The sequence below is a fragment of the Nannobrachium achirus genome, assembly GCF_963921795.1.
Source record: "Nannobrachium achirus genome assembly, chromosome: 20".
Classification (NCBI taxonomy): Eukaryota; Metazoa; Chordata; class Actinopteri; order Myctophiformes; family Myctophidae; genus Nannobrachium; species Nannobrachium achirus.
In genome coordinates this window covers 13,982,552-13,995,930 of record NC_137827.1, presented here as the reverse complement: position 1 = coordinate 13,995,930, position 13,379 = coordinate 13,982,552, and the positions used below count along the sequence as shown (strand labels likewise).

The window sequence follows — 13,379 nt, the reverse complement described above, 5'->3', positions numbered from 1 at the left end:
AAATACTGTGTCCGGCTCCTTCTCTCCTGGGTTTATATTGCTCTGAACACCTGAAAAACGTACCTGTGTGTCTTAAAAGGGTTATTATTATATATCTCCTTTTCCTCTTTTATAGAGGTGGCGTTGTCGGAAGTCTTATAATTATATATGGAAATGCTAATGATAATACTGAAATAATACACTTGAATCAAAAGGTGTGTACTATAATTATTTATTTGCAAATCCAAGAAAGTAAGGTGTTGACAAAGAGTACCAGTTTATTCTGGCTGTTAATGTGAGTCTGGCCACTCTTACATTTGACGTGGGTCGGCAGGATCGGGTACAGAGCAATATAAAGGAGAGATTGAACAATTGTGTGTGATTTAAACTTGTGGTTCGTAATGATGATGATGCCGGTTTACCCAGGCGCCCCCTGGCTGCCAACGTTTAAAGGTACGGAGGGCGAAACGAAATATAGAGAATGGAGGGTACAGATTAGAGGGCTATTGAGCACCCAAGATGTCACAGAGGTAAAGAAAGTTGCTATCTTACTACAAACCTTAACTGATGAGGCTAGACGGCAGGTCAATGTATTGGATGACGGAGATCGAGACACAGTAGAAAAACTGTTTGCTTATTTAGACAGTGTGTATAAAGAAACGGTCCCTGTCTCAAAAGTACGCTCACAATTTTATAGTTGTACACAGCGCTCAGGGGAAAGTGTTAATGCGTTCATTCTAAGATTGAGAGAACTGTTTTGTGGGTTGCGACGATACGATGCCGCTACAGCCCCCTCCGATGCCGTTCTCCGAGATCAGTTTCTCCAGGGGTTAGCTGAGGGCCCGCTTGGCCAAGCCCTGCGCATATATGCTCGACGTCATCCCGACGAAGACTTCGCCGCACTACGACAGGAGGCCTTGACCTTGGACGTGGAACATGGAGGTACGCCAGCTACTGAAATTGTTTGTCATGCTATTAACCCAGTAACTGTCCCTGTGCCATCACAGACCTCTGCTTGGAGAGAGGAACTGAAGCGAGAAATAATGGAGGATGTCAAAACACAGATGAAGGGGTTTACGAAGGAATTGATGAACGAAATGAGACCGCTCATGCAAGCCGCCGCTCCAGCTGTGCGCCCCGCGCCGCCGCCACCACAGCCAGCCTACGTGCCACCGCCGCGCCGTTATGCACCACCACAGAGAAATGAATGGGACAGGGAAGGCAGGCCCATCTGTCGACAGTGTAACCAGCCGGGCCATATAGCTAGATGGTGTGCGAACGGCCAGCCGCCGTTAAACTGAGTTGTCCTGTCGCCGCGGTCCAGTCGACAGGAGGTGAGGCATCTGTGCTACGAACCAGGGCCAATGATGTGTTTATTGGGCAATGTCCCACGGTTAATGTGCTAATGGGGAGCGTTCGATTACAAGGGCTGCTTGATACGGGGTCACAAGTCACTTTAATGCAACAGAGTTTATTTACTGAACACTTTTCCCAAACTGATTTAGGGACGGGGCCGCTCGTTTTTAAGTTACGGGCAGCAAACGGGCTGGATATACCCTACACTAATTATGCGGTATTTGATCTAGAATTGGAGGGAGTACGAATCCCGGGGAGGGGGGTCGTCATTGTTAAAGATGAACACTGTACGCAACCGCTCATTATTGGCATGAATGTAATAAGTGCATGCTGGCGTACTCTGTTCAAATGGCCTGGGAGGGTTGCTTTTCCCCCGCGCCAAGCAAATTCTCTATGGAGAGATGCGTTTGCTGCCTGCCAGCGCATTGAAACGGTGACGAATGATGATGGCTCCTTGGGCTATGTGTGGCCTGGTCGCCGTCAGAAGATACGAGTACCTGCTCAAAGTGAAGTGGTTGTATGGGGACGCACGCGCCGGGGCCCGCAAGGGACTGACTACGAGGCGTTGGTGGAGGCCTTGACGGACAGGCACCAGCTGGGGGTGGCGCGCGCCTTGGTCACTGTGCGGGGAGGGCGGGTTCCTATTCGCCTCTGTAATCCCTTTCCCTATAGTGTCACCGTGGGACGGTACCAGAAGCTGGGGAAATTGTATCCGGTCCAGGATGCTGATGTCCGGGGGGACCGGGACCTGAGTCTGTCCATGTCTGCGGATGGCCTGGTGGAGGTCGCCCTGGTGAGTGCCACGGAGGACGGACCCGTGCGCACTCTGTCCCAGGAGCTCCAGGGGCTCGCCGATCGAACTGATCTACCCCAGGGGGAACAAGAGGAACTGCAGGCTATGCTGACGAAGTGGGAGAAGGTGTTTGCTGTACATGACGAGGATTTTGGACAGACGGAGGCAGTACAACACCAGATCCATACCGCTGACGCTGCGCCTATACGTGAGCGACACCGGCCGCTGCCGCCCGCCATGTATAAAGAGATGAAGATCTTGCTAAGTGACATGATGGACAAGGGAGTGATCACTGAGAGCTGTAGCCCGTGGGCCGCGCCGATCGTTCTGGTGAAGAAAAAAGATGGCAGCTGGAGGTTCTGTGTCGACTACCGTAAGCTGAATGCAGTAACGCACAAGGACGCGTTTCCCCTGCCGCGCATCGAAGAGACGTTGACGAGCTTGACTAAGGCCCAGTGGTTCTCGACTCTTGACTTAGCCAGTGGATATTGGCAGGTGAGCATGGATCCACGGGATCAAGAAAAAACTGCCTTTACGACCCCTTTGGGGTTATTTGAGTTTAAACGAATGCCCTTTGGGCTGTGTAATGCGCCAGCCACATTTCAGAGACTTATGCAACACTGTTTAAGTGGCCAAGTGGCCGAGTCTTTATTAGTTTATTTAGATGATATTATTATATACTCCCCTGATTTCTCTTCTCATCTACAGCACCTGGATCGCGTGTTCCAGCGGTTATGGAAACACGGGCTTAAACTGCGCCTGGACAAATGTAAGCTGCTACAACGTGAGGTGAAGTTTCTGGGCCACGTCGTGGACCGAGAAGGAGTGCGGCCGGACCCAGACAAATTGGTGGCAGTCCGGGGGTGGGCCACTCCAACGACGGTACGGGAGGTTCGTGCGTTCTTGGGCCTCGCAGGTTATTACCGCCGGTTTGTGGAGGGCTTTGCTGCCATTGCACGGCCACTAAATAACCTGTTAATTGGGATCTCCGTTGATAATAAGTCCTCACAGCAGCTGATTAGGTGGACCACTGAATGTCAAAATTCATTTAATGCGTTAAAGAGTGCCCTCACTCAAGCTCCTGTACTGGCGTATGCGGACTATGATCAACCTTTTGTGGTTTATACAGATGCGAGTAACCAAGGCCTGGGCGCTGTGTTGGCTCAAATGCAAGATGGGAGAGAACGAGTTATTGCTTATGCAAGCCGCAGTTTGCACCCCACTGAACAAAATGATGCTAATTATAGTTCCTTTAAACTAGAATTATTGGCTCTTAAATGGGCTGTCACGGAAAAGTTTAAGGATTATTTGGCTGGAGCTCATTTCACGATTTTCACAGACAATAACCCGGTGGCGCATCTCCAGACAGCTCGACTAGGAGCCATAGAGCAGCGTTGGGCGGCGCAACTGGCGTCGTTCACGTTCGATATCAAGTACCGCCCAGGAAAGAATAATGCTAACGCTGATGCCTTGTCCAGGTTCCCCGTACAGCCTACGACAGTTGCGGCGGTGGAGCTGACGCCTGCAGCCACGAACAGCCTTGGTGAGTGGCAGAGCGCGCAGAGACAGGACAAGGATATCCAAATGGTGATGCGGTGCGTAGAGAGGGGCACGCACCCCACCTTGACGGAGAAGAGGAATTGGACGAGAGGGGCGGTCCAGTTATTACGGCAGTGGACGAGGCTGCGCGTGGAAGGGGGGGTATTGTATCGTCATGTGACTGACCCTTATACCCAAGAAGAATACTTACAGATTGTTTGTCCCAATTCCAGGCAGGAGGAGACGTGGAGAGAGATGCATGTGGCCGCTGCGCACGCTGGTGTGGATAGGACTCTAGCACAGCTCCGCAGACGATTCTATTGGCACGGCATGGAGGGGGAGGCACGTCGCTATCATCAGGGGTGCGTTAATTGTGGCTTACAGAAAACTAGGATGGAGCCTAGGGCTCCTTTACAGCCGTTTGAAGTTTCCTACCCTCTAGAAGTGGTGGCGATTGATTTTCTCACGTTGGGGCGACCAGCAGACCCCTGTCAGAATATCCTTGTAGCAACTGATTTATTCACTAAATATAGTTGGGCTATTCCGACACGTGATCAAACTGCTCAGACCACTGTCCGTGCGCTATGGACCCATGTAATCCAGCCTTTCGGTTGTCCAGCTCGTTTTCACTCGGACAGGGGGGCCAACTTCGAGTCCGCCCTTATGCAACAATTATGTAATAATTATGGTATTACCAAGAGCCGTACGACGCCCTATTATCCGGCCGGAAATGGTGGCGCGGAACGATTTAATCAAACGTTACTTAATCTGTTGCGTTCTTTGGATGCTGACAAGCACGGCCGATGGCCTGAGCATCTCCCCGAACTGGTTCACGCTTATAATAACACTCCCCACAGTGCCACTGGCTATGCCCCAACGTTTCTGATGTTTGGTCGCCATCTGCGACGCCCCGTAGATGTAGAGCTAGGAGTGCAAGCTCAGCAAAATAGGCTTACTGTAGGAGACTGGGTCCATGATCACAGACGGAAACTAAATGACGCTTATCGTACTGCAGGGCATAGGATGGGAGGTATGGCCGAGCAGAGAAAGCGCATGTATGACAAACGGGCGGGTATCCCACCGTTGGTACCGGGTGAGCGAGTGTGGGTGAGGAATCGGAACAGACAAGGCCAAGGGAAGCTGGCTTCATGGTGGGACCCCGAGCCGTTTGTAGTAGTGGGCACGGTAGGAGATGCGGGGGTGGTGTATAGGATTCGGCCAGAGAAGGGAGGGCGGGATCGAACGGTGCACCGAAACGCTTTGAAAGTCTGTATAGCGCCTCGGGAGCTGGGTGGAAGCGTTGAGCCGGTGTCTCAGCCACCAGCGACTGGACCAGTCTGGAGGCAGTGTTATGGGTTCTTCCCCACGGCTCTGCGCCGTTCGGGGAGAGTAAATTTGGGACAGCCACCACAGCGGTATAGTCCGGGTTAAGCTATAGCTGCAGGGACTGCCAGCGATTTAAGTAGGGGGGAGTGTGAGGGGGTGGAAGACAGCGTTATTCTTTTTTTTCGTTAAAATGTATTTCTTTGGAAACTCTTGTGTTTTATTATTATTTCTGTTAAGTGAATGCTATTTTATATGTTTCCCTTATTATACATTTACTTATTTGCTTGTGTTTAATAACGTTATTTCTCCCTACATGAAACTCCCCTTCTGATATATGTGTGTGTGAAGAGTCTGATAGGTTAACCAGCGGCCGCTACTCGGCCAATGAGAAGAGACTGACGTCATGCCCGGCCAATGAGAGGCTAGTGTCGGGCAGGGGGCGGCCTTTATAAGTGGGACTCTGTCACTCTGTTACTGAACGTGAAAGGAGGAGGACGTGTGTGTGAGGCAGGTGAACAGGCAGAGGTGACCAGTGTTATGAGGGACTGAGGACAGACACAGGAGGGCATGAGCAGTGAGCCCTACCTAGAACTATTGATGATGAACTTGAGTGAGCTCCACAGTGCAACGCAGTGAGTCAGACAACACGGTGGCCCAGCAAAACCGGTGAAGTTCCCGCGGACCATCTATCCTGACCAGGCGAGCCGAGACGAGCCGCTCTATCCGAGCTGACTAGAGGGGTCGCAGTGGTGACAGTGGTGTCGTGCGCAATACCCGCACAGGCAGCCATTGGCTGCCTCCGTGTGAGTAGAGAATCTGTGCACCATTTGTCTCTTCAAGCCACTGACCTGAGTTATGCCAATAAGTTAAAGTATACAAGGATACTGGCCTATTTTCCTTGTTCGCAGATACGAAGGCCTGAGACGTAGATGTTACTGAAGAGTTGCTGTGTCCCTCTACACGTCTTCTACTCACCCTGCTTATTATCATAATTATTATTATTATTATACCTGCCTGCGCCTATTAGTAATATATATATAACACACGTCCTATTTGAGCTAATGATTTGCAATATTCATATTATTATATATACGCCTTAAATTGCTAAGTGGCGAATATTGCACCCGCACTTTAATTGTGCGGTGGGAATTGATAAAGGGAGGAAATTACCCGGGTTGTGATCTTATTGTTGGTTGTTTTTAGGTTTTTTAGTTAGAAGCGCTATTTAGGAGTGTTAGGGTTTTATTTGTGTTTTGAATGGTTTTATGGCGTATAGAAGCCCCTGTATTTTAGATAATAAAGAACTTGTTATACCTTTGGAAATACTGTGTCCGGCTCCTTCTCTCCTGGGTTTATATTGCTCTGAACACCTGAAAAACGTACCTGTGTGTCTTAAAAGGGTTATTATTATATATCTCCTTTTCCTCTTTTATAGAGGTGGCGTTGTCGGAAGTCTTATAATTATATATGGAAATGCTAATGATAATACTGAAATAATACACTTGAATCAAAAGGTGTGTACTATAATTATTTATTTGCAAATCCAAGAAAGTAAGGTGTTGACAAAGAGTACCAGTTTATTCTGGCTGTTAATGTGAGTCTGGCCACTCTTACATTTGACGTGGGTCGGCAGGATCGGGTACAGAGCAATATAAAGGAGAGATTGAACAATTGTGTGTGATTTAAACTTGTGGTTCGTAATGATGATGATGCCGGTTTACCCAGGCGCCCCCTGGCTGCCAACGTTTAAAGGTACGGAGGGCGAAACGAAATATAGAGAATGGAGGGTACAGATTAGAGGGCTATTGAGCACCCAAGATGTCACAGAGGTAAAGAAAGTTGCTATCTTACTACAAACCTTAACTGATGAGGCTAGACGGCAGGTCAATGTATTGGATGACGGAGATCGAGACACAGTAGAAAAACTGTTTGCTTATTTAGACAGTGTGTATAAAGAAACGGTCCCTGTCTCAAAAGTACGCTCACAATTTTATAGTTGTACACAGCGCTCAGGGGAAAGTGTTAATGCGTTCATTCTAAGATTGAGAGAACTGTTTTGTGGGTTGCGACGATACGATGCCGCTACAGCCCCCTCCGATGCCGTTCTCCGAGATCAGTTTCTCCAGGGGTTAGCTGAGGGCCCGCTTGGCCAAGCCCTGCGCATATATGCTCGACGTCATCCCGACGAAGACTTCGCCGCACTACGACAGGAGGCCTTGACCTTGGACGTGGAACATGGAGGTACGCCAGCTACTGAAATTGTTTGTCATGCTATTAACCCAGTAACTGTCCCTGTGCCATCACAGACCTCTGCTTGGAGAGAGGAACTGAAGCGAGAAATAATGGAGGATGTCAAAACACAGATGAAGGGGTTTACGAAGGAATTGATGAACGAAATGAGACCGCTCATGCAAGCCGCCGCTCCAGCTGTGCGCCCCGCGCCGCCGCCACCACAGCCAGCCTACGTGCCACCGCCGCGCCGTTATGCACCACCACAGAGAAATGAATGGGACAGGGAAGGCAGGCCCATCTGTCGACAGTGTAACCAGCCGGGCCATATAGCTAGATGGTGTGCGAACGGCCAGCCGCCGTTAAACTGAGTTGTCCTGTCGCCGCGGTCCAGTCGACAGGAGGTGAGGCATCTGTGCTACGAACCAGGGCCAATGATGTGTTTATTGGGCAATGTCCCACGGTTAATGTGCTAATGGGGAGCGTTCGATTACAAGGGCTGCTTGATACGGGGTCACAAGTCACTTTAATGCAACAGAGTTTATTTACTGAACACTTTTCCCAAACTGATTTAGGGACGGGGCCGCTCGTTTTTAAGTTACGGGCAGCAAACGGGCTGGATATACCCTACACTAATTATGCGGTATTTGATCTAGAATTGGAGGGAGTACGAATCCCGGGGAGGGGGGTCGTCATTGTTAAAGATGAACACTGTACGCAACCGCTCATTATTGGCATGAATGTAATAAGTGCATGCTGGCGTACTCTGTTCAAATGGCCTGGGAGGGTTGCTTTTCCCCCGCGCCAAGCAAATTCTCTATGGAGAGATGCGTTTGCTGCCTGCCAGCGCATTGAAACGGTGACGAATGATGATGGCTCCTTGGGCTATGTGTGGCCTGGTCGCCGTCAGAAGATACGAGTACCTGCTCAAAGTGAAGTGGTTGTATGGGGACGCACGCGCCGGGGCCCGCAAGGGACTGACTACGAGGCGTTGGTGGAGGCCTTGACGGACAGGCACCAGCTGGGGGTGGCGCGCGCCTTGGTCACTGTGCGGGGAGGGCGGGTTCCTATTCGCCTCTGTAATCCCTTTCCCTATAGTGTCACCGTGGGACGGTACCAGAAGCTGGGGAAATTGTATCCGGTCCAGGATGCTGATGTCCGGGGGGACCGGGACCTGAGTCTGTCCATGTCTGCGGATGGCCTGGTGGAGGTCGCCCTGGTGAGTGCCACGGAGGACGGACCCGTGCGCACTCTGTCCCAGGAGCTCCAGGGGCTCGCCGATCGAACTGATCTACCCCAGGGGGAACAAGAGGAACTGCAGGCTATGCTGACGAAGTGGGAGAAGGTGTTTGCTGTACATGACGAGGATTTTGGACAGACGGAGGCAGTACAACACCAGATCCATACCGCTGACGCTGCGCCTATACGTGAGCGACACCGGCCGCTGCCGCCCGCCATGTATAAAGAGATGAAGATCTTGCTAAGTGACATGATGGACAAGGGAGTGATCACTGAGAGCTGTAGCCCGTGGGCCGCGCCGATCGTTCTGGTGAAGAAAAAAGATGGCAGCTGGAGGTTCTGTGTCGACTACCGTAAGCTGAATGCAGTAACGCACAAGGACGCGTTTCCCCTGCCGCGCATCGAAGAGACGTTGACGAGCTTGACTAAGGCCCAGTGGTTCTCGACTCTTGACTTAGCCAGTGGATATTGGCAGGTGAGCATGGATCCACGGGATCAAGAAAAAACTGCCTTTACGACCCCTTTGGGGTTATTTGAGTTTAAACGAATGCCCTTTGGGCTGTGTAATGCGCCAGCCACATTTCAGAGACTTATGCAACACTGTTTAAGTGGCCAAGTGGCCGAGTCTTTATTAGTTTATTTAGATGATATTATTATATACTCCCCTGATTTCTCTTCTCATCTACAGCACCTGGATCGCGTGTTCCAGCGGTTATGGAAACACGGGCTTAAACTGCGCCTGGACAAATGTAAGCTGCTACAACGTGAGGTGAAGTTTCTGGGCCACGTCGTGGACCGAGAAGGAGTGCGGCCGGACCCAGACAAATTGGTGGCAGTCCGGGGGTGGGCCACTCCAACGACGGTACGGGAGGTTCGTGCGTTCTTGGGCCTCGCAGGTTATTACCGCCGGTTTGTGGAGGGCTTTGCTGCCATTGCACGGCCACTAAATAACCTGTTAATTGGGATCTCCGTTGATAATAAGTCCTCACAGCAGCTGATTAGGTGGACCACTGAATGTCAAAATTCATTTAATGCGTTAAAGAGTGCCCTCACTCAAGCTCCTGTACTGGCGTATGCGGACTATGATCAACCTTTTGTGGTTTATACAGATGCGAGTAACCAAGGCCTGGGCGCTGTGTTGGCTCAAATGCAAGATGGGAGAGAACGAGTTATTGCTTATGCAAGCCGCAGTTTGCACCCCACTGAACAAAATGATGCTAATTATAGTTCCTTTAAACTAGAATTATTGGCTCTTAAATGGGCTGTCACGGAAAAGTTTAAGGATTATTTGGCTGGAGCTCATTTCACGATTTTCACAGACAATAACCCGGTGGCGCATCTCCAGACAGCTCGACTAGGAGCCATAGAGCAGCGTTGGGCGGCGCAACTGGCGTCGTTCACGTTCGATATCAAGTACCGCCCAGGAAAGAATAATGCTAACGCTGATGCCTTGTCCAGGTTCCCCGTACAGCCTACGACAGTTGCGGCGGTGGAGCTGACGCCTGCAGCCACGAACAGCCTTGGTGAGTGGCAGAGCGCGCAGAGACAGGACAAGGATATCCAAATGGTGATGCGGTGCGTAGAGAGGGGCACGCACCCCACCTTGACGGAGAAGAGGAATTTGACGAGAGGGGCGGTCCAGTTATTACGGCAGTGGACGAGGCTGCGCGTGGAAGGGGGGGTATTGTATCGTCATGTGACTGACCCTTATACCCAAGAAGAATACTTACAGATTGTTTGTCCCAATTCCAGGCAGGAGGAGACGTGGAGAGAGATGCATGTGGCCGCTGCGCACGCTGGTGTGGATAGGACTCTAGCACAGCTCCGCAGACGATTCTATTGGCACGGCATGGAGGGGGAGGCACGTCGCTATCATCAGGGGTGCGTTAATTGTGGCTTACAGAAAACTAGGATGGAGCCTAGGGCTCCTTTACAGCCGTTTGAAGTTTCCTACCCTCTAGAAGTGGTGGCGATTGATTTTCTCACGTTGGGGCGACCAGCAGACCCCTGTCAGAATATCCTTGTAGCAACTGATTTATTCACTAAATATAGTTGGGCTATTCCGACACGTGATCAAACTGCTCAGACCACTGTCCGTGCGCTATGGACCCATGTAATCCAGCCTTTCGGTTGTCCAGCTCGTTTTCACTCGGACAGGGGGGCCAACTTCGAGTCCGCCCTTATGCAACAATTATGTAATAATTATGGTATTACCAAGAGCCGTACGACGCCCTATTATCCGGCCGGAAATGGTGGCGCGGAACGATTTAATCAAACGTTACTTAATCTGTTGCGTTCTTTGGATGCTGACAAGCACGGCCGATGGCCTGAGCATCTCCCCGAACTGGTTCACGCTTATAATAACACTCCCCACAGTGCCACTGGCTATGCCCCAACGTTTCTGATGTTTGGTCGCCATCTGCGACGCCCCGTAGATGTAGAGCTAGGAGTGCAAGCTCAGCAAAATAGGCTTACTGTAGGAGACTGGGTCCATGATCACAGACGGAAACTAAATGACGCTTATCGTACTGCAGGGCATAGGATGGGAGGTATGGCCGAGCAGAGAAAGCGCATGTATGACAAACGGGCGGGTATCCCACCGTTGGTACCGGGTGAGCGAGTGTGGGTGAGGAATCGGAACAGACAAGGCCAAGGGAAGCTGGCTTCATGGTGGGACCCCGAGCCGTTTGTAGTAGTGGGCACGGTAGGAGATGCGGGGGTGGTGTATAGGATTCGGCCAGAGAAGGGAGGGCGGGATCGAACGGTGCACCGAAACGCTTTGAAAGTCTGTATAGCGCCTCGGGAGCTGGGTGGAAGCGTTGAGCCGGTGTCTCAGCCACCAGCGACTGGACCAGTCTGGAGGCAGTGTTATGGGTTCTTCCCCACGGCTCTGCGCCGTTCGGGGAGAGTAAATTTGGGACAGCCACCACAGCGGTATAGTCCGGGTTAAGCTATAGCTGCAGGGACTGCCAGCGATTTAAGTAGGGGGGAGTGTGAGGGGGTGGAAGACAGCGTTATTCTTTTTTTTCGTTAAAATGTATTTCTTTGGAAACTCTTGTGTTTTATTATTATTTCTGTTAAGTGAATGCTATTTTATATGTTTCCCTTATTATACATTTACTTATTTGCTTGTGTTTAATAACGTTATTTCTCCCTACATGAAACTCCCCTTCTGATATATGTGTGTGTGAAGAGTCTGATAGGTTAACCAGCGGCCGCTACTCGGCCAATGAGAAGAGACTGACGTCATGCCCGGCCAATGAGAGGCTAGTGTCGGGCAGGGGGCGGCCTTTATAAGTGGGACTCTGTCACTCTGTTACTGAACGTGAAAGGAGGAGGACGTGTGTGTGAGGCAGGTGAACAGGCAGAGGTGACCAGTGTTATGAGGGACTGAGGACAGACACAGGAGGGCATGAGCAGTGAGCCCTACCTAGAACTATTGATGATGAACTTGAGTGAGCTCCACAGTGCAACGCAGTGAGTCAGACAACACGGTGGCCCAGCAAAACCGGTGAAGTTCCCGCGGACCATCTATCCTGACCAGGCGAGCCGAGACGAGCCGCTCTATCCGAGCTGACTAGAGGGGTCGCAGTGGTGACAGTGGTGTCGTGCGCAATACCCGCACAGGCAGCCATTGGCTGCCTCCGTGTGAGTAGAGAATCTGTGCACCATTTGTCTCTTCAAGCCACTGACCTGAGTTATGCCAATAAGTTAAAGTATACAAGGATACTGGCCTATTTTCCTTGTTCGCAGATACGAAGGCCTGAGACGTAGATGTTACTGAAGAGTTGCTGTGTCCCTCTACACGTCTTCTACTCACCCTGCTTATTATCATAATTATTATTATTATTATACCTGCCTGCGCCTATTAGTAATATATATATAACACACGTCCTATTTGAGCTAATGATTTGCAATATTCATATTATTATATATACGCCTTAAATTGCTAAGTGGCGAATATTGCACCCGCACTTTAATTGTGCGGTGGGAATTGATAAAGGGAGGAAATTACCCGGGTTGTGATCTTATTGTTGGTTGTTTTTAGGTTTTTTAGTTAGAAGCGCTATTTAGGAGTGTTAGGGTTTTATTTGTGTTTTGAATGGTTTTATGGCGTATAGAAGCCCCTGTATTTTAGATAATAAAGAACTTGTTATACCTTTGGAAATACTGTGTCCGGCTCCTTCTCTCCTGGGTTTATATTGCTCTGAACACCTGAAAAACGTACCTGTGTGTCTTAAAAGGGTTATTATTATATATCTCCTTTTCCTCTTTTATAGAGGTGGCGTTGTCGGAAGTCTTATAATTATATATGGAAATGCTAATGATAATACTGAAATAATACACTTGAATCAAAAGGTGTGTACTATAATTATTTATTTGCAAATCCAAGAAAGTAAGGTGTTGACAAAGAGTACCAGTTTATTCTGGCTGTTAATGTGAGTCTGGCCACTCTTACAACTAGAAGAAGTGCTCTTCCGAGCACATGTCTCCACCAGGCCACGCGTCCTGGTGGTGCTATAATAGGCAAATGTAAAAAGGGTGGCATGTGTTCTTCACCAATCTTAGACCTTTCATGGCGCCACCATGAGGCTGATTTGAACATTTTGTAGTGTAATTTCTTCCTTGGCCTTTTGCGAATGTGCGTGCACAATTTCATTACAATTGCACGCTGTGTTTGATTTGAGGCATTTTGTTCGAAACGGATCAATCCTGCAAAGTTTGGAGGCCAATCTTAGACAATCAGGATGGAATATTTAATATGGAACAGATCCGTCTTGATCATATGACTGTAGAGATACTGTGTACTGATTTGTGTTAATTGTGGGTAAAATCGGAAGGAGTAATATCCAAAAATGTGTCTTACATAAGTCGGCCTCCTGGTGGCGCTATAAAAGGCTGATGTGAAAAATGCAAG

The 13,379-nt window shown here is 49.8% G+C and overlaps 1 protein-coding gene across 1 annotated transcript; it reads left to right on the top strand.

Annotated features, from left to right (window-relative positions):
- Window positions 1-1,246: 1,246 nt before the first annotated feature.
- On the top strand, window positions 1,247-7,499 carry LOC308305941 (uncharacterized protein; the record flags this gene model as incomplete). Its single annotated transcript, XM_080750840.1, has 4 exons — window positions 1,247-2,623; window positions 2,837-3,829; window positions 7,111-7,234; window positions 7,357-7,499. The coding sequence occupies 4 exons, from the start codon at window positions 1,247-1,249 to the stop codon at window positions 7,497-7,499; spliced, it is 2,637 nt and encodes an 878-aa protein (XP_080606966.1).
- Between the last annotated feature and the right edge of the window lie 5,880 nt (window positions 7,500-13,379).